This window comes from Vombatus ursinus, unplaced genomic scaffold, assembly GCF_900497805.2.
Source record: "Vombatus ursinus unplaced genomic scaffold, bare-nosed wombat genome assembly UNPS02014779.1, whole genome shotgun sequence".
Classification (NCBI taxonomy): Eukaryota; Metazoa; Chordata; class Mammalia; order Diprotodontia; family Vombatidae; genus Vombatus; species Vombatus ursinus.
Genome location: NW_020954557.1, coordinates 53,092,806 through 53,113,230, shown reverse-complemented (window position 1 = coordinate 53,113,230; position 20,425 = coordinate 53,092,806). Strand labels below are relative to the sequence as shown.

Here is a 20,425-nt window from a genome sequence, read left to right as displayed (position 1 = left end):
GACTTAGGAAGGAAGAAAGGATATATTAAGTGCCTACCTACAAGGCACTGTGATGAATGATTTATACATATTGTCACTTGACTAGGGTCACACAGCTAGTAAGTACTTAAGGTTGTATACACACATAAACACACATATATATTGCACAGTGCCTGACAAAAAGTAGGTGTTTTAATAAATGCTTGTTGATCTTCTGAGAGAAATCAGAGATGTCAGAAAAATAGAGGAAAGAAGGGAGAAGTGGGTAGATGGATCTACTTTCATTATGGATTATGTTGAAGCAAAAAAAAATAGGACAAGGAAACTTTAAATCATTATTTCAGTTCCTGAATCAGGCATTCACAGGCAGTTTCTGTGTAATTAACAGGTCAAACACATCTTATGCATACCTAAAACCAAACCTACATGCATCACTCTTTGCTGTTTTTAATTACTCGTAACCCCCTCCATTAATCTCAATAGTTGAGAGATGGCTATATTCTTTTCCCAATAAGCTTGACTCAACTATCATAGCTTAACAAAGCAATCTGGACTACAAGAATACACAAGTTCCCTTTCCCTTTGTTAACTCAGAAACTATTACTAAAATTCTACTTCAATATCTTATTGTGGTACAAAGGTAGATTTTTCAAAGTTATGCCAATGGAGAACTAATCCTAGTAGATTCTACTAAACTAAGAAGGTTTTAAGTTTGAGCTTGGCACTAGAATATATAAGCCTATATTTGGACAACCAGACTAGTTACATTTTCAGAGACACATCACCATTTGTTGGCTACTGAATAATTGATTTTTTGGTCAAACCAGCTCATTAAATATGTATACTAAGACATGAGGGGATCTGATCTACAGCAGTCAAAGGACTAACCATAGTGACATAATCATGGCTCTATGAAGAGTTGAAGTAATTTAGAACACCATGAGGAATATCTTACAATAATTATTGTATTTATAAGGAATCTCCTTTTTGAAAACCAGTCAATCAATATGTATTGACTGAGCACCCACCAAATGCCCAGCACTGTTACATGTGATACGGTCATTCAGAAGACAGACAACCTGTACCATCAAAGTGGTGATTACAATCAAATTGACGTAACAGCGGTAAAACACCTGAAACAACACAGAGATCATAAGAAATACATGAAGTTTCGTTGAGCAAATAGAATTTAAAACTGGGCTTTGAAGTAGATACCATGCAAGGGCTAAGTATGGGCAAAGACAGATTATAAAAGAGTTTGAAATCATGTCACAAAGCATTTAATAAGCATAAGCATCGGGGACATAAAGAAGGCCAACAAAACAAAACAAAAACAATTTCCTGTTCACAAGGGGCTCACAGTCTAATTGCCAACTGGAGGAATTTAGACATAATGAAACAAGAAATGGGAGCTACTGATGACTTCTGAGCAAGGGAGTGATGTGACATGACAAAAGGACTCTTTTAGGAGTATTTATCTGGCAAGGATATGGAGGTCAAATGGAGTGAGTAAGATTGACTGGAGTGAGCAGAGACTAGATTTGAGAAGGTCAGTTAAAAGACTGCTACAGTAATAATAGTAGGAAGTAATAAAAAGTTTATATTAGCATAATGACAATGAAAATAGATGATACTTAAGAGCAGGGTAGACAACTGAATTTTTCTTATTGTGACTGATTATAAGCCAGTAGGCAAAATAGCTAAGCATTCAAGATACTTTTTAGGATTAAAACACTATTTGACAACAGAATTAGTTGGAATAACTCACCATTATTCTTATTTTGGTCCAGTATTTTGGAGTTTCTTCCATTTTCGGTTACTGCCTCTTTACTACTTGTACCATTCTGTAGTTCTCTGTAAAATATAGTAATGTATATTATATGCTGATATCAATAACATGCTCGCAAGTGCACATGCACACAGACTCCCAAAGAACAAGAAAATTGGCAATGTATACTGAAGACAGATGGACTAAAATAATCATGTGTTTCTGCCAAATACTGGAAATGTAATAGCTTGATAAAACAAAATACAACTGGGAGGAAATGTGGCTATGAAACATTATATTTCAGATGGAAGTACCAATAGAGAGCAGGAAGTACAGAGCTTAGTATACTGGACAATTTTCCAACTCAGTTAAAACGAAGGGGGAGAGACTGAAAGAGTCAAACTTGAATCTGGCAAGGTCAGGCATATAATATGGGAAATGAATTGTTCTCTTCGATCTTTTAAGTTTCCTTCCAGCTCAAAAAGTCCAAGTCTTTGGTTCTGTTTGTTCTCTCACAGAACAGTTTTGTCCAGAGGAAGAAATCCTAAAACAGGGTATAATAACCCTCCTAAATTGGCACAGAATTTGTTTTGCATTGCACTTTACTGACTAGGCACTAGAAACACTTTCACACCATAGTTTGTGTGCTAAGGCAAAGGGGAATGTATTGCTATTACTAATTCCCTTACTTAAGAAGGAGGTGTTACAAGACCTTAAATTCTCCTTTTGAGGAAGTTTTTGTGATTTAGTGGCTTGTCTGATCACAATGTCTCTATCACTAAGCTCTGCTGGCCTTAAATACCAGAATGCCTTGAGATATTCAAGCGGGGAATTTCATTTTTACAAAATGGATAGATGATCACCAAGCACCTCTCAAGAGTCAGAAGCAACTTCACTCCTTCAGCCATTTTTCAGTCATGTCTGACTCTTTGTGACCCCAATTAGGTTTGAGGGGTTTTTTTTTGGCAAAGATATTGGAGTGGTTTGCCATTTCCTTCTCTAGTTCATTTTACAGATGAGGAAACTGAAGCAAATAAGGTTAAGTGACCTGCCCAGACTCACACAGCTAGTAAGTGTCTGAGAATGTATTTGAACTCAGGAAGATGAGTCTTCCTGACTCCAGGCCCAGCACTCTATCCACTGTGCTACCCAGCAGCCCAGATGCAAGTTACAGGCCTATAATAAACTGGACTAAAAGACAGTCACATTTTAAACTATAAAGCTCCAAGATGGTAAGTGCTTTAGATTATGGATCTGGTTTGTACCTTTCCTACCAGAGTACCCTATCATTTAGAGGCTTTTAATAAATATTTTCATAAGGATAATATAAGTTATAAAGTATTTCAAACCAGTAAGCTGGCTATTTGGATGATATTTGTATTTCAAATATTGAATTTAGATTTCAGAAGCTTGGTATCCATAAAATAAACCACCAACAACATTTGCAGTATCTAGGTTACTTACTTTCCATCTGTGTTTCTATTTTCTTGTTTTTCTTCCTTAGAGCTTTCTGGGCACTCTCTAGTAACAATGCCACGTTCTGATGTAGTATCTTCTTTTTCATTCTTTGTTACATCCATAGATATAAAAGAATTTTTTTGTGACTTTGAAGAAACACTTTTACTCTCTTCCTTATGGAGAACAGTCAATTCTTCTTTTTCATCTATTTCTTCAAGGCTGTACTCAGAGCTAATTCCAGCTGCAACAAATATGGTCATAACTAGTAAAACATTTATCCTATGTAATTATGCTGGGAATGTAATTTTTTAAAAAAATAAGCTTCATTAGGTTTTTTATAAATCTGACTCAATAACTAACCCCCCACCATCACTTATGAAGCATCTATACTATATGCAAATCTCTATGCTAGGCCATCAGAAAAACAAAGAAAACAGTAGTTCCTGCTCCCAAGGTACTTATATTCTACTTGAGGTTAGTCGATAATACAACATACAAAAAAGTAAGTGTAATACAATCCAATTTGCAGAGGAAGAGAGAGACAGCACAGACTGGTTAGACTAGAGAAAGTATCACCTAAGTTATCCTTCAAAAAAAAGCTAGGATTCTGAGAGACAGTAATGAGGAAACCATGTATTCAAGGCATGTGGGAAAGTCAGTGATGAGAGAAGCAAAAGGTGGGGCCCAGTTTGATTGGGTTGTAGAGTGAGTAAGAGAGGGAGAGGAAATAATGCTGGAAAGGCAGGTTAGCAGCAAATAATGAAAGGCCTTAGATGCTAGGCTGAGGAGTTCATATATTATTCTAGAGGGAATGAAGAAGCGATTGAAAGCTTTTGACAAGGAAAGTGACGTGGTCAGTCTTAAGGAAAATTAGTTTGGCTGTTGTGTGAGGGACAAATTAGAGATGGGGACAGACTGGAAGAAAGGAATCCATTTAGGAAGCTACGACATGTCAGTAGGGAGAAGAGGGAGGATGCAAAAGATGCTGTGGAGGTAGAATCAATACTGTGGGGGTAAACAAGACAGAAGAGTGGAGGATCACTGCGAGATTATAAAACTGAGTGGCTGCGAGTGTGGGGAGGCCTTCAAAAGGAAGAGTAAAGTTTGGGAAATGGCAGAAAGGGTGGGCTTTAGGTTAAAAATAACGTTTTGTATAGAAAATTTTATATGCCATGTAGAAGGAGTATCTAGCAAGTAGCTAAGAATGCAGGATTTAGGAGAGAGGTTAAGGCTGAACATTGAAGTCATTTGGCAGAGCACATACTTGAATTCACGGGAACAGATGAGATCACTGAAGGAGAGCTAGGCAAGAGAAGACCCAGGTCTGAATCCCTGCGGGTCCCCAATACTAAGGAAGCGTATGAGGAATGTTGGGTGATCCAGCAAAGGGGAGAAAGAAGGAACATTCAAGATAGGGGAATGAGAACAGTATCATGGACAATAAGTGATGAAAAATAATTGAAGAAGAAAAAGTAGTTACCAGTGTCAAAAGCTACAAAAGTCAGAATAGGAAGACTGAAAAGACCATCGGTTTTTTTTAACAGTTAAGAAACCATTTAAAACAATCAACTACTTTTCATAATATAAATAACATGCTTAAAAGAACTAATTATACATCTTTAAAAATTTTTAAGCAATGTTTTATTTTTTAAAACAAAATTTATTTCCATAAAATTAAATTTTGAAGTAAGTTCAATTAAATTACATTCTTGAAATATCAAAACTGGGTAAATTTAATACCTGAAACAAGATAGTAAGAATATTTCTTAATATTTAAGTAATTTATTTTAGAGAATTAAATAATTTATACATTAAGAACATTCTGAATACATACAAATTTGTATGACCACTTAAGCTAATGCCAAAGACTATGATAGTCAATTCTTAATTCTTCCTAGCATAAAGTGAATAAGCTTAATTTCCCTTCTTCTCTGTTTCCTTTCCTTTCTTTGTTGCACCTCAGCATCTCCACTTGGTGACAGGTAAGCCTAAAGGACACAATAGAAAAGCTGGGTCTTTTCAGCTCTGTTAAAACTAATTGGGAAAAGAGGTGAAAGTGGAAAGCTGAAGCGAGGTTGGAATTTTCTGTTGAATCTGATATTTATCTCCTCTGTTAGAAAACAAAGAGTTGACTATTAAAATTTTAATTTCATCATAATACAGATCTAAATAAATGAGTGAATGAAAAGCATTTATTAAAAACTAACCACATGCCAAGTACCGTGCATTTAGGGGAGTGGTGGATAGGGAAAGGAGTCATGGTCCAAGAAGTCACAAAGTTGGTGAGTAGAATGATAGGGTGGGTACATTAATACACCTTATCCAAAGGCAATGGTAGTGATGATTTGACTACAATTTTCCTAGGGGTAGTGGAGGAGAAGAAGGGAAGGAGGAAGTAACAGAATAGGAAATAACAATGTGAAGGTGAGTGAGTCTATGAGTCAGTGTGATGGAAACCAATACAGCCAAAATATCCAATCAAAGACTGAGTATATTTGCATGAAATCCTTTAAAGCTGCTTCCTCATCAGTAATATGTGCATGGTGATATTTGCATTACCTGCTTTACAGGATCACTTTTATAATAAAATGAGATGCATGTACTATGTAAGCACTTTTGAACTACAAAGTAGTATACCAAGTATATCAGATGTCAATATTATTAAAAAAAAGATTTTCCTCATTTATTCTTTCAAATACAGCACAGGAAAATAGCTATAGAGTAAGCCTGAATTTTAAAGCTGAAGTAGTTAAGCTTTTCACGTATAAAAATATATGGGACAAAAGTTTATTATTTTATTTTTCATAAGATAATACCATTCAGGTTCAATCAATCAATAAACATTTATTAAGTACCTATGATGTACGAGGCTGGGGATACAAAAAAAGGCAAAAGATAGTCCCTGCTCTCAAGGAGCTTATACTCTAACGGGGGAGATAACACACAAACAAATATATACAAAGCAAGCCATACACAGGATAAATAGGGAATAGTAAACAGAGGGAAGGAACAAGAATTAAGAGGGGTTGGGGAGGAAAAGCACTCAAAGACAACAAAAATTTAGTTCAAGTGAGGCTTTCAAAAACATACTTGTTTCCTTTTTGCTAAATGACATTTTAATATAAAATGGAAAGTATTTTGAAAAAACATTGACAGAGTAGTAGAGATTCTTTAAGGATTGCTGTGGCTGTAAAAATCCATCACTCTAAAGCCAGGAGCCAGACACACCATCTAGAATCAAGCCCAGCCTGACATCACATCATAGCCTTACAGTTTCCTAGGACTGGGCAGGGTTTGAGTTTTATTACCATTGCCTTTGATAACCTAGAGTCTCCTCCTCACCAAGGTAAGATATCAGAGTACAGTTTTACCAGAGAAAGACATGAAGTCACCATCATAAAAATAAATAAAGCGCTTATTTGCACTAATTCATGTACTCTATAGTCCAGAGAAACTGGTCTTTTTGCTATTCTTTATGCACAAATCTCATGTCCAGTCTGGCCATCTCCCTTGCCTAGAATGCACTCCTGTCTCTCCTAAAATCCCAAGCTCTCTTCAAAGCTTAGCTAGAATACAACATCCTACATGAGCCATTTCTTGATTCTAATCCCTATTGTTACTGTTCCCCCATCTAACTTACTTTATCTCTACTCACATATGTACATGTTGTCTTCTCTGATGAGCTTCCTGAAGGCACGGACTGTTTCATTTTTGTCTTTACATACCAAGTACTTAGCACAATAGATGTTCAACAAATGCTCAACTGATTGATGTAGCAAGTACTGTAAAAGTATTTTTCTCTTTCAAACTTCTCCATTTCCATTATTCCAGTCTCCCAGGTGTGGAATCTCTGAATTATCTTTGATAATCAGCTTCCATCTCTAGCTCCACATCTCTGGTATCCAACCCCTTCTCACTACTCATATAACTACTACCTTAATTAAGGCCCTCATCCACTTTGGCCCAGATTATTGTAACAGCTTGCTATTTGGTCTTCCTGACTTGTCTCTCTCTACTCAAGTCCATTCAATATATAGCTGCCAAAGCAATTTTCCTTAAGCTAAGATCTGAACATCCCACTCCTCTTCAACCTCCAGTGGCCCCCTCTTACCTCTAGGAAAAAAATATAAACTTATCTGTTTAGCTTTTAGATCCTTTCCAACCTTGCACACTAATCTATTTTTCCAGCCTCACTGTACCATAATTAAATCCTGAGATTTCCTGAGATCCAGCCAAACTAGTCTTCTTACCACACAGTTCCACGTCTGTGTTTGTGCCTCTGCACTGGCCATTGCCCATGCCTGAAAGGTACTTCTTCCTCACCTGCATCACAGAATCTTTCAATTCTTTCAAGAAAATGTTCCGATATAACTGTCTACATGAAGCCTTTCCTGACTCTCCTAGTCAAGTGCAAGAGCCTTCCCTCCCAAATTACCTTGTATTTATTCTCAACATATTTATTCTGCATATAGTTATACACTTAGCCTATCTACCTATCTGTCTAGTTATGTAATTATCTCCTCCCCCTTACAATGTAAGCTACTTGACAGTAGTAAATATTGATTCTTTGGATTTATAACCTGAGTTCTTAGAACAGCACACAAATGCTTAATGTCCATTGACTGATTATCCTAATTTGACCTACAATATTACTGAGGGCATGCTAACAATCCGACTCTTCTACACACTTGTACCAAGAGTAAAGAAGGTGGTTTAGAAAATAAATCAACTTTCAAGCTACTAAAGTATCATTTGTGAAAAATTTTAATGTCCAATCCTAATAACTAGGCAAAATGCACTCACTAGGAGAACTAGGCTCAATGGATTAAATTATGAAGATCTGAGAGATTAAAAAACCTCTGATTCAAGTTATTATCAGGGGGTTAAATTTTTCTTCACTAACTGGAGATGTACCCTGAGATGATTTAAGTATTTTTTTAAGTCAAGAACCATTCTTGTTCTAATGATAATACTAGCTGACATTTACATAGCACTTACATGGTTTGTAAGGCAATTTTGAAAAGTATTTTTTCAAGTTGTGATGACTTAAAAAAAATCAGTTCCATTATATTCCCTTTGTTCAAAAAGAACATTTGCAATTTGGCCAATATAAATTCCCACAGATCTGAAAATATCAAGGTTGGTTTGTTTAATAAATATTGTAGACCAAATTTCAGACCTACATACAAAAACAAATAAAACAAACAAACAAAAAAAAAAAACCCAGGAGTAATGAAGCTAAATAGCTGGGGTCACAGAAAAAAATCACAGAATTTAAGATTTGCAAACAATTTTAGGACTGTAGTCCAACTGACCTTTGAAAAAGAGTCCCCTCTACAACACATTAGTACACATCGAGCTTAAGCCTGAAGCCCTCCAGCGACGGGGAACCTACTACCTCCTGAGACAGTCATCTTTCAAATAATTAATTTCTTAAATACATTACTTTTTGGAAGCTTTTCTTGACATCAAAGACTTAAAACTGCCTTTTTGTCACTAATTCCTCTAATAGGTGACAGTTCCTCAGATAAGTAAGGACAGCTCTCATCTCTGTCCCTGAATGTTCCCTTCTCTAATCTAAATATCTTGGGGCAGGTAGGTGGTGCAGTGGATACAGCTCTGTTCTGGGAGTCTGGAGGACCCGAGTTCAAATCCAGCCTCAGACGCTTGACACTCACTAACTGTGTGACCCTGGGCAAGTCACTCAACCCCAATCGCCTCACCAAAAGTAAAATAAAAAGAAAGATATATTATTAAATATCTTGAGTTCTTTTATTGGCTAGAACATTGGACTAGGTGGCCTCTAAGATGTTTTAAAAATTCTATGATTATAATCGATGTCATTCCATCTAAAAAGCTTTTTATACTTTCAAAGAATATATTTGTCAAAGGTATAAATTCATGCAGAAACTGCTTACTAGGAACTTCACTAAAGCATTTTAAATGATTTTTAGTAGTATTCTTAAGGAACACTGAAAATATTTAAAATTTTTTATATCTGTTACAAAAACATCCCAGTAATTAACTTAAAAGAAAATCAACAGGCAGTCAAAGTCTACGGGAATAAATTCAGGGCTAAGATTAGTAAGGATGTAGTAAGATAAGGCAAATTCCTGAATACAATATCCTATAGAAATGAAAGTTACAAATGTCATCAAACAGGAAACAGTACAAAAGCAAGCAGAAGAATTAAGCACAGAAGAGAAGTTAGAAATTCAGATCCACGAATTTCATTCATCTTAGACGGTCATCTCCATCTATGAAGTTGAAAGCAAGTCTGAATGGAAGAAAAATCAAAAAAGTCTAAAACCTGCATAACATTACAAGTGAAAGCAAGGAGCATCATTTCTATAAGGGACAACCCTTTTATAAGCATTTTAGAAGAAACAAAAGTCGGCAAGTGAAAGCATTTGATAGATGTTATCTTAAGCAAAGCAGCCTAAGGAAACAAGCTCCCACCACCTACATTTCAGTGATGTTATGGTTAACTCAGGAGTTTCAGCACAATCAGAATAAGGAGCATCATCTGCCAGCATCACGACAGTACTCGGTTCATGACCAGGTAGCTCAAAGCAAAGTGAAGCATCTGTTAAGGAAGTAGTTTATGAATGAGAGCACTTACATTAAAGGTTAATAAAAATTAAGAAGTCACTTAAAACAAGATTGATTCCTCTCACATGTAGATAAAATAAGGGGAGATTGAGACAAAAGAAAAGGTGAATGGGCCCGTGAGAGCAAGCAGATGTTAAAACCAGAATAATGCATATGCCCTCTCCAAATGCTTTTTCTTTTCTTTTCACTTCTCTTTTGTGGTTGAAATGAGCACACAGCACAGTATTCAATATTTTATTTTCTTTAAGATGTGTCCTTTGTAGAACACAAATCTGGCACAGAATCTGCAAAGAGCTTTGGGATTCTTTGCCACAAAAGAGACAGAGAAAAATACAGCAGGCTAATCTTAAATTTCCCCATACAAAACACATGATGACCAATCTTAAAAGTGTGTATTTTGTTGTTCTTGTTCAATCATTTCATCATGTCAGGTTCTTTGTGACCCTATTTGAGGTTTTCTTGGCAAACATACTGGTTTGCCATTTCCTTCTCCAGCTTACTTTATAGATGAGGAAACTGAGGCAAACAGAGTTAAGTGACTTACCCAGGGTAACACAGCTAATAAGTGTTTGAGGCCAGATTTGAACTCATGAATATGGGTCTTGTTGACTCTAGGCCCAGCACTCTACCCACTGTGCCACCCAGCTGCCCTAAAGTACATGTTACAATACTTAATCATCTCCCATTAGGTCCACAGAATAGTGCTAGATAGTTTGGCAAAGACAGAAACAAAGTACATATTTCTTGGGGTCTAAAGCATGTAACTGTTATTTATTTTACATAGCAGTAGCATCAGGGATCAGAATTTTAGAGTCAGAAGGAGCCTCACCGTATAGGTTCATATATTTACAACTGGAAGGGGCCTTAGAGGTCAATGAGTCCAATCCCTTGGAATTACAGATGAGGAGAGTGATGCCCAAATTAGTTATGTGACTTGCCCAAAGTCACAGAGGTAAGCAAGTAGCAGAACTGGAATTAGAACTTCATTCTTCTGACATCAAATTCATTGCCCTTTCCATGACCAAAGCACCTTGGGATTGTATAATCCAGTGGTGTCAAACTCAAATAGAAATGGGGACCACTAAACCATCCATAAGGATGCAATGGTTCACATACTAACTTAGAAAACTATATATTAATGTCTATATTTTATTGTATTTTTATTTTGCTAAATATCTCCCAATTACACTTTAATCTGGTTCCTGTATTCAGGATTGTGGCAGGTCACATTTGGGCTGTATATTTTACATCTCTGATCTAGTACAATTCCCACATTTTATATAGAAGAAACTTAAAGTCCTTAACAGTGAAATGACCTGTCTGAAGCCACAAAGCAGCAAAGCTAGAATTCTGGTCCCCAGACACTCAGTCCAGTGCTTTCACTATTTACAAATTCATTGATAAAAATTATTTTTCTTTTACAGGAAGTGAATGCATAAGTCCTGCAAAAGCTTTCAAATCTAGAATAATACCATTCAAGAAAAATATTTGAAGTATAGTAATATTTTTCCTTCCATATTTATGATCATGTATTAGAGCATTATTATAGCTATTATGCCATTCTCTTTTTTATTTTTAAAATATTTTATTCTTTCCAATTACATGAAAAAACAATTAACATCCATTTAAAACATTTTTGAGTTCCAAATTTTCTCTCCAAATTGCAAGCAATTTGATATAGTTTATACATGAGCAGTCATGCAAAACATATTTCCATATTAGTCTATGGTGCCATTCTCAAACACATCTTCTCATTGAGACAATGTTTAAATAACAGAGGCAGCACTGTGTGCTGGGTAGAAAGCCATCTCTGAAACTAGGAAGATGTGGGCTCAAATCCCACCTTAATAACAACAATATCAACAACAACAGCAGCCAATATTTATATAGTGCTTACTATGTGCCAGGAATTAAGCTAAGCACTTAACAATTATTATCTCATTTGATCCTTAGATATTATCCATTATACAGATGAGGAAATTGAGGCCAACAAAGTTAATCATCTTTGCCCAGGGTCACACTGCTAGTAAGTGTCTAAGCTCTTATTTGAACTCAAGCCTTCCTAACTCTAGACCCAGTGGCGCCATCCACTTTGCCACCCACCTTTCACACACACTGACTGTGACTCTGGGCAAGTCATTTAACCTTTCAATGTTCTAGGTAACTCTCAAACACTTTAAATTTCAGAGAAGACCTATCTGAATTAGAGGAAGAAGGTTCCTTTCCAGGGAAGCCCCTACACCAGGGAAATCACATCTTCATACTATCCCTAAGATACAAAGGTGCTACTAGAACCACATGACCTTCCTAATGTGTTACATTCATTTTCCACAAATTAGTAACTGTAAAAATCAAGTAAATATATTGTTGTTCTTGATGTTAATGGATGTTTAATTGTTGTTCATGAAAACATTTATAGATCAAATGGATTTATAGATATGTTAATAAAACTTCAAATTATGTTACTGGATTGTTATTGAATAAAAAGACCATCTATTCTGTTGGAAACATTTTTCTTTTCTTCCTTCCTTCCTTTTCTTTTTGCTGAGGTTTATGTTGTAACCCTGTTCTTTATGAATGGATTTGATAACCAAATTCTGAATTTCCAACTACCAAAATGGCATAAAGAAACATTACTTCAAACCTTCATAACTTTACTTTTTGGGAAGCCCAAGTACTTTACAAATCATCATGTGTCAGTTAAAAGGGGTTGGGGTGAATGATGTTAACCAACCCCCATGGTACCATACGGAAAAAAAAGATGTTCAAGGATGAGTATACTGTTTAAGAAACCCATATAACTGGGACAGCTGGGTAGTACAGTGGGCCTGGAGTTCAAATCCAGCCTCAGACACTTGACACTTACTAGCTATGTGACACTGGACAAATTACTTAACCCCAACTGCCTCGCCAAAACAAACATACAAACAAACAAACAAACAAAAAAAACCCATATGGAAGAGGTACAAACCTTCCTCAAATCTGTACCAAAAAAATTAACCCCCCCCAAAACCCCAATAACAAAATTAGGAGATCAGCTTTAAGGATAGGATGATGGGGGTCAGACTAGAGATTTCATTGGCATAGGAACTCCCAGCTATTGAAACTCCCTCTACCAATGCAGACTGGCATCTTCTGCAACTTATAGTCTTAGGTGCCTAGGGCACTAAGAGGTTAAGATTTATGCTCTAATAATAATGACAAAGATTTATGCTCTAATAATAATACCTTAGAGCTTTGAAAGTGCTTTACATAGCTTTTATCATTACAAAAGCTAGTCATTTCCCATTATGGGCCTTTAAAAGTAATGACATCAAGGACTCCCAAACTACGTAATTTTGTTCTTCAGATTTGAAGCCAGTCTTTTCTTTTTCGGAGATTAGCTTCGCATCTATTATGCCACATAGCTTCTCATAATAATCCCCATTACTTTTACTGCATGGCTTTTACTTTTTATGTACTTTAGCCCATCACACATAATTCCTATTTTCATGAACCCCCGAGTTTATAGGGTATAAACTACCTGAATCAGGTGAAACTTCAGGAGGATTTGCTTCTGGAATACTTTCTCTCGGAATTGTATCTACTGATTTCAGTGCTAAAACGAAGAGAAAATAATTATCACAAAAATGTCATATGTACAAAGAAAATAAATTTTCTAATTAATTCCTTGACATACTATTATCTAAAAGTGTGTGTGTGAATAGTTATGTTATTAGCCAGTTTTATGACCTTCAAATTAAGTTTGCATTTCCATTTCTTTTTAGTTTATCACATATCAGAATATCAGTACTTTTGTGAAATGGATAGCAAATTTATAATCTGGCTCCCACACGCATTTTATAATAGAAAAATTCTCTGCATATTTTCCCCCACCAGGTTTTATTACTTTGACTTTTCTTGTTTAAGAAAAAAACCATTTTTAAAGGACAAATTTTAAGAGATAAATATGAAAATTATTTAACATAAAGATCTAGCTTAAATGCTATTTTACTATTATTTCTATGGGTTAATTAAAAAACAAAATATGCAAGCACTGCTAATGGAAAAAGTCATATCATTACCTGTCACATCACTGGCCTCATAACTTTGATCTGAAGGAACTTTAGAAGGTGGAGAGGGTGCTTTGCGTTTTGTCCTTCTCAAAGATGAATTAGCTGAGGATGTGTGGCTGAGCTGCAGAGATCCTGTCCTCACTATGCCTGCTCCAGAATGGTCCTAAGAAAAGTAAAACAAACAACACACTAGCTTGTTATCTAATGATAGTTTATGAGGCAGCTACATGGAACAAAAGATAGAGCACTGAACCTCAAGTCAAGACCTGAGTGCAAATCTAGCCTCAGAATTTATAAGCTACAGGGTCACAAGCTACCTGACCCTGCACAGGTCAATTAACCTCTTTTAGGTTCAGTTTCCTCATTAGTAAAATGGAGAAAAAAGCAGTACCTATATCCAAGAGTTGTGAGGATCAAATGAAATAGCTTATGTATAGCTCTCTGTAAACCTTAAGGTGCTATATAAATGCTAGTTATAATGGTATTTGGCAGTTAATTGTCAGTTTAAGTGTCACATTAATTTACATAAATCAAATCTATGTTAATCAAAAGTAAACAGAGAAAGGCTAGAACAGGAGTTCTTATTGTGTCATGAACCCTTTGGAAATGAAGGCTATGGACTCCTTATGAGGTCTTTAAATGCATACAATTCATAAGATTCCAAAAGATACCAATTATATTGGAAGTTACCAACGTATTGAAAAACAACAACAATGACAACAGATAAACAAGTTTACAAACCCCAGGATGGGAGAGAAGAGGGAACATAGTTCATGGATCCTAGGTTAAGTACTCCTAGTCTAGGCTATAGTGCAATGGAAAGAACATCAGGCTTGAAGTCAGAGGACCTGGTGCCCAGTCTCAGTTCTTCCACTAGCTACATGGGCAAACTTAACAGTAAAATGTGTAAGCGGAAGTACATGACCTCCATGATCTCTTCCAAAAAACTGTGATCCTGTGAATGTATAATTAAGTTCTTCAGAAAAAACAGGGGAGGGAAAACACTGAGACCAAGTACTAGTCAGTCGGTAAACATTTCTTAAAAGCTACTGTGTGCCAGGCATTGTGCTAAGTATTGGGGATACAAAAAGGCAAAAGACAGTGCTTGCCCTCAAAGAGTTTACAATCTAATGGGGGAGACAACAAGCAAATAAATATGTAAGTACAATCTATATACAGGAGAAGTAGGAAATAATTAATAGAGGGAAGGCACAAAAGGAGGAGTTGGGAAAGGTATCCTATGGAAAATGGAATTTCAGTTGGGACTTGAAGGAAGCTAAGGAAGCCTGTAGGTGGAGATAAGGGAGAGCATTCTGGGTATGGAACAGTCAGAGAAAATGCCCAGAGCTGAGATGGACTGTCTTGTTTGAGAAATACAAGGATATTAGTATCAGTACATGTTGTGGGGAGCAAGATGTAAGGAAACCAGAAAGGTGGAGGTGAGGGGGAGCAGGTAAGTTTTAAAGGGGCTTTGAACACCAAACAAAGGATTTCATAATTTATCCTGCAGGCAATAGAGATCCACTGAGTTTACTGACTAAGGGTTTGACATGGGCAGGCCTGTCCCTTCAGAAAACATTTTGGTGGCTGAATAGAGGATAAACTAGAGTGGGGAGGGTCTTGAGGCAGGTAAACTCCCTAGTTCAGACATGAGAGGATGAAGGCTTGCACTGAAACAATGGCAATGCATAAGAGAAGAGAAGGGAGTATATTTGAGGGATGTTACAAAGGTGAAATCCACAGACCTTGGCAATAGATTTATATGGGGGGTGAGAGATAGTGAGAAATCAGGATGACAACAAAGCTGTCAGCCTGAGGAATGGAGAGGATGGTGTTGCCCTCTACAGTAATAGAGAAGGTAGGAGGTAGGAAGAGTTTAGGGGAAATATAATAAGTTCAGTTTTTGACATGTTGAGTTTGAGATGGCTGAAAAGCAGTTGGAGATGTGAGACTGGAAGTCAGCAGGATAGGTAGATTTCAGAATTATTAGCTTAGAGATGGTAATTTAATGCATGGGAACAGATGAGATCACCAAGTGAAGTGATGTAGAGGGAGAAGAGGAGAGGGCCCAGGACAGAATCAAATGGGACATTTATGGTTAAATGGGATGACCTGAATGAGGATCCCAAAAAGAAGACAGAGAAGGAGTGGTCAGAGGAGAACTGGGAGAAATGGTGTTCCAAAGACCTAGAGAGGAGAGGGTGATCAACAATGTCAAAGCCTACAAAGAGGTCAAGAATGAGAACTGAGAAACAACATTGTGATGGATCAAAAACACTCAGATTTGCAATACCATCAATGAAATTTATTGCAAAAACACTATTTAGTAAACAGTTCACTTTATTTCTGAAGACCCACTTGAAAAACAAAGATCTCTAAATCCACTCTTGTTATCATTCTTTACATTCAACTATAGCCTTCTACTTATTAAAGGTATTCATGAACATGGCATTTGAAAACTACTTTTAAAGTTGATGTCATTTGTCTTTATGCCATTCCCCCCCACTCTATTCCAGACTAAACCACTCTTTTGAAAAAGAACAATTGGGCACAAACATCTAATAGATTCTAATCCCATATTCTTCACTACTAGTCTCCTGACTTGTTGCCATGAGGCAGGAGGCATGTTCCACCATCTGTTTTCCAGGTCCTTCAACTTGTCAGTCTCTCAGAGCTCAATTTCCTTTAGTGATATTTTCATTTACGTTGCTGCAGGCACATACATTATTCTCTTGGTTCTGCTTACTTGACTCTACATCAGTTCATATACATCTCTCTGAACTTGTATTCATAATATCTCGCTGAGCAACAATATTTCACGATATTCAAATGTGATGGGATTTTTCAGTCATTTTCAAGTTGATGGGTATCTACTCTGTTTCTAGTTCCTTGATACCACAAAGAATTGTAGCTATGTATATTTTGGTATATAATGGACACCTCTGTCTTTGACTACTCTTGAGTATATGCATTCTAGTAGGATTGCTGAATCAAGGAAATTGGTCTCCTTATTTCAGGGGATCCACAAAAAAATTACAGTAAAACACTATTATGAAGCACATTACTATTCAGAGGTTCAGTAATACTGTGTATTCACATAGCCTTCCTCATGCTAATAGCAGCACAGCTTTTTGGCACCATAGTGCACAGAACATTAAGCCTAGAGTCAGGAAGACCTGAGTTCAAATCCAGCCTCAATAACTAGTTGCGTGACCTTGGCCAAGTCATTTAATCTGTTTGCCTCAGTTTCCCCTTTTTGTAAGATAGGGATAATAATAGTACCTAGCTCCAGGGCTGTTGTAAAGATAAAATGAGACAATATTTATAAAGCACTTTGCAAACTTTAAAGAGCTATATGGATGCTAGTTATTATTATTCTAGGGTTCCACAATGAAGGAATCTTCCTTCTTTGGCTGATCAGTGATAAAAAATGTGTTTTTCTCCTGGTCACTGATGTCAGTTTCTCCATCATTGTCACTTGTCTTTTCTATTACCTGATAAAACCCAGCCATGACATTCATTTCTTCAGGAGTAATATCTGCTTGAGAGTTAGACCTGGAGGTCATCTTCAAAAGACTTTTTGTTTGTGCCTCAATTAAGCAGACTGCTTCACACAGAATAATATGAAGGAGTAGAATTGGCATAAATAGACCCACAAATCTCTTCTGATGATCTTTCCACAATTCAAAAACTCAATGACAGCAGATTTCTGACCTTGTCAAATACCATAGCCACATTTATCAACCTACACCTCTGCAACAATCCCACGTTAGAATAAGCTGACATATTTGTTCAGGATATTTATTTTTCTATATATGTAGGATTTAGTGTCTCCACAAAGAGACAGGTTTCAGTCCTACATTAAGATTGAATTTATTCTGTACATTTGTTAAAACAGGCTTGAGTGGTTGCTCAGCCTGTGGGATGGCAACTGGGAAGGGAGTGGTAAAATCAGCGTGCATGGTAGGCTACAGTAAAGGTTTTATAACCTTATTTTTTCAGGGTAATTTTATCACTACTGAGAAGGTATGGCATGAAAGGGAAAGAACGTTCATCACTTGAGCAGTGATGTGGTCAGAAAAGACATTCATAAAAGGCACAATCACACTTGAGCTTACCTCAGGGGGAGGGAGGGACCCAGTTGTCAGAAAGGAGTCTGAGTTAGCCTGCTGTGACATGTCATAACTAGGTTTCAGGTGATGAGTAATGACTACAGTTTAACTATACTTCCTCCAACCATGAAATCCAACAGTCAACTGGGAGACAGTCTTAAGGAGGACAAATTAAAGGGGGAAATATAAGTGGGGTATTTGGATCATTAGCCTTCGGATAAAGATTATGGACAAAAGGAGCTATTTTCATCTAGATAAGAAGATGCACTACCTCTTTGGGGAAAGTACTTAATTAAAATTAGAAATTAGAATCAGTTCCTATGCTATGTATCATATAAAGTCGTAGCCCCCAACCATATCTGGACACAAAAGAAACAAGAATGTTAGATTTGGATAAACTTAATGAGATTTTTTTCCCCCTTGACTCAGTTAAGTCTACTTAGATTTAAACTAAATAGAACAAACTATCAGTGTGATATAATGGGAACAGCACTGATTTTAGAATCAAGATGCTTCATTTCAAATCTGTCATTTACTGTATAACCTTAGGTAAGTTAACAACTTTCTGAGTCTCTGTTCTGTCATTATAAAATGGAGGATGGGGGTGGGGGTGGGGGCAAAAGAAATAAAAAATACTTGAGGTTTACTCATAAAAAAAAAAATAAATTCAAGTTAACGATTACAGATAACTCAATTCTATCAGAAAACAAACATTTATTAAGTACCCACTATGTACCAGGCACTGTGCTAAGCATTAGGGGTACAGAGAAGGGCAAAAAACAGTTCTAGCTTTCACAGAACTCACAGTCTAATGGTGGAGACAACATGCAAATAACTATGTACAAACAAGCTATATGTAGGATAACTTGGAAATAAACAACAGAGGAAAGCCCTCAATTTAAAGGAGATTGGGAAAGACTTCCATAGAAGTTTAAGTCAAGGATCTTTGCACGTGGTAGTCATTGTTTAGTCTAAATTCACTAGTTTTTTTTTCATTACACCACTCTGTGTCCCCCTTTTTATTCATTGAAATTTTGTTCAGAAATATAAACAGGCTCATGTTTAAACTGGAAATTAATACCTAGTCTAAAACACCAAGGAAAGGAGAATAGAAGTACTTGAGTTAATTAAAAGTTGCCTTTTTTTTCAATGACCTATTATTTTATGGAAAAAAAATGCACTCTTTGCCACCACCTCACTCCATACTCAGTCTTATTTTTGGACTAAAAATTGAATTTTAGATGGAAATTTTAAAGAAAAACTTTTGGGAAAAGAAAATATTTTCCCCCTTCAGCAATTCTTTGGAAACTACTTAATCATCTGCTAAAATTAGCTTAGAATGGGCAGCTAGGTGGGAAGTGGAAAGAGCATCAGGAGGACCTGAGTTCAAATCCAGCCTCACACCAGACACTTGACACTAGCTGTGTGACCCTGGGCAAGCCACTTAACCCCAACTGCCTCACCAAAAAAAAATTAAAATAAATAAAATAAAATTAGCTTAGAAGACCAGTAGCCTTTCCAGTGTATATTCCCACGAGAGCCATAATATTTAAGCTCAAAGAGGACTTTTCAGGGTCCTCAGTTTGCCAATCCTGTTTAAAAGGGCAATTATTGATACCCAAATAAAGCATGAAATAAATTTTTTTCATTTTTTTTTCCTTTGTGAAAACAGTGGGGGGGTGACCCATAAAGAAAGAACAGAAGAATCATAAAATGCTTCGGCTGAATAAAACAAAATTAAACAAATCAAGTGTGAATACATATTTTTATATGTGAATTGCTAGGACGGGCTAAGCCTGATGTATCTTTCAGATGACTGACATATATTATCACATAAGAGAGGCAAATGGTATAATGGATAGAGAGCTTACTTCATCATCAGGAAGGCCAGGATTCACGTCCAGTTTCTGCTGGTTTTGTGACCTTGGCCATGTCTCAGCTTCACTTTCCTTATCTGTAAGATGGGGATGACATAGCAACTACCTCTGACGTATGCTATGAGGCTCAAATGAGAATGGACACAGTGTAATTTCTAAACTTTATTATTATAATTCTTAGTATTGTGAGTAATTTAGATCTGGTGCTGACTGAAAAGGAGTGTGTTTAACTTACTAAATGCAGACAGACATGAGAAAGTATGGATGGCCATTTTTGGGGTTGGGGGAGGAGGAATGGTATTTTGTAGATCTTTAACTGTACCTGAAAGTCTGTTCCCTGAAGCAGACATCATATATTGAAATACCATTTGTGTGTCCACTAATTCATCAAAAACTACTAGAAAATATTAATATAGAACCTGATAGCCCAAAATAAAGACAGCTATCATAATTGCAAATCACTTGTGGACCATAATTAGATATCAACTACCTTCATTTGGTGATCTATTTTTCTCTGCTACAAAACACTTAGATAATATATAAAATTGTAATATTAAGTTATAT

The 20,425-nt window shown here is 36.3% G+C and overlaps 1 protein-coding gene across 4 annotated transcripts in view; it reads right to left on the bottom strand.

Annotated features, from left to right (window-relative positions):
- COBLL1 (cordon-bleu WH2 repeat protein like 1) overlaps nt 1-20,425 on the bottom strand; it is a 179,398-nt gene that overhangs the window by 23,385 nt on the left and 135,588 nt on the right. For 3 of the 4 annotated variants that reach the window (XM_027866004.1, XM_027866005.1, XM_027866003.1), the window contains 4 exons: nt 13,882-14,035; nt 13,341-13,415; nt 3,212-3,446; nt 1,748-1,833 (listed from right to left, as the gene is read on the bottom strand). In XM_027866004.1, coding sequence (XP_027721805.1) covers nt 1,748-1,833; nt 3,212-3,446; nt 13,341-13,415; nt 13,882-14,035 — 550 coding nt within the window. Of the gene's footprint in view, nt 1-1,747; nt 1,834-3,211; nt 3,447-9,671; nt 9,792-13,340; nt 13,416-13,881; nt 14,036-20,425 lie in introns of all 4 variants that reach the window. The other variant, XM_027866006.1, reaches the window with a different exon arrangement.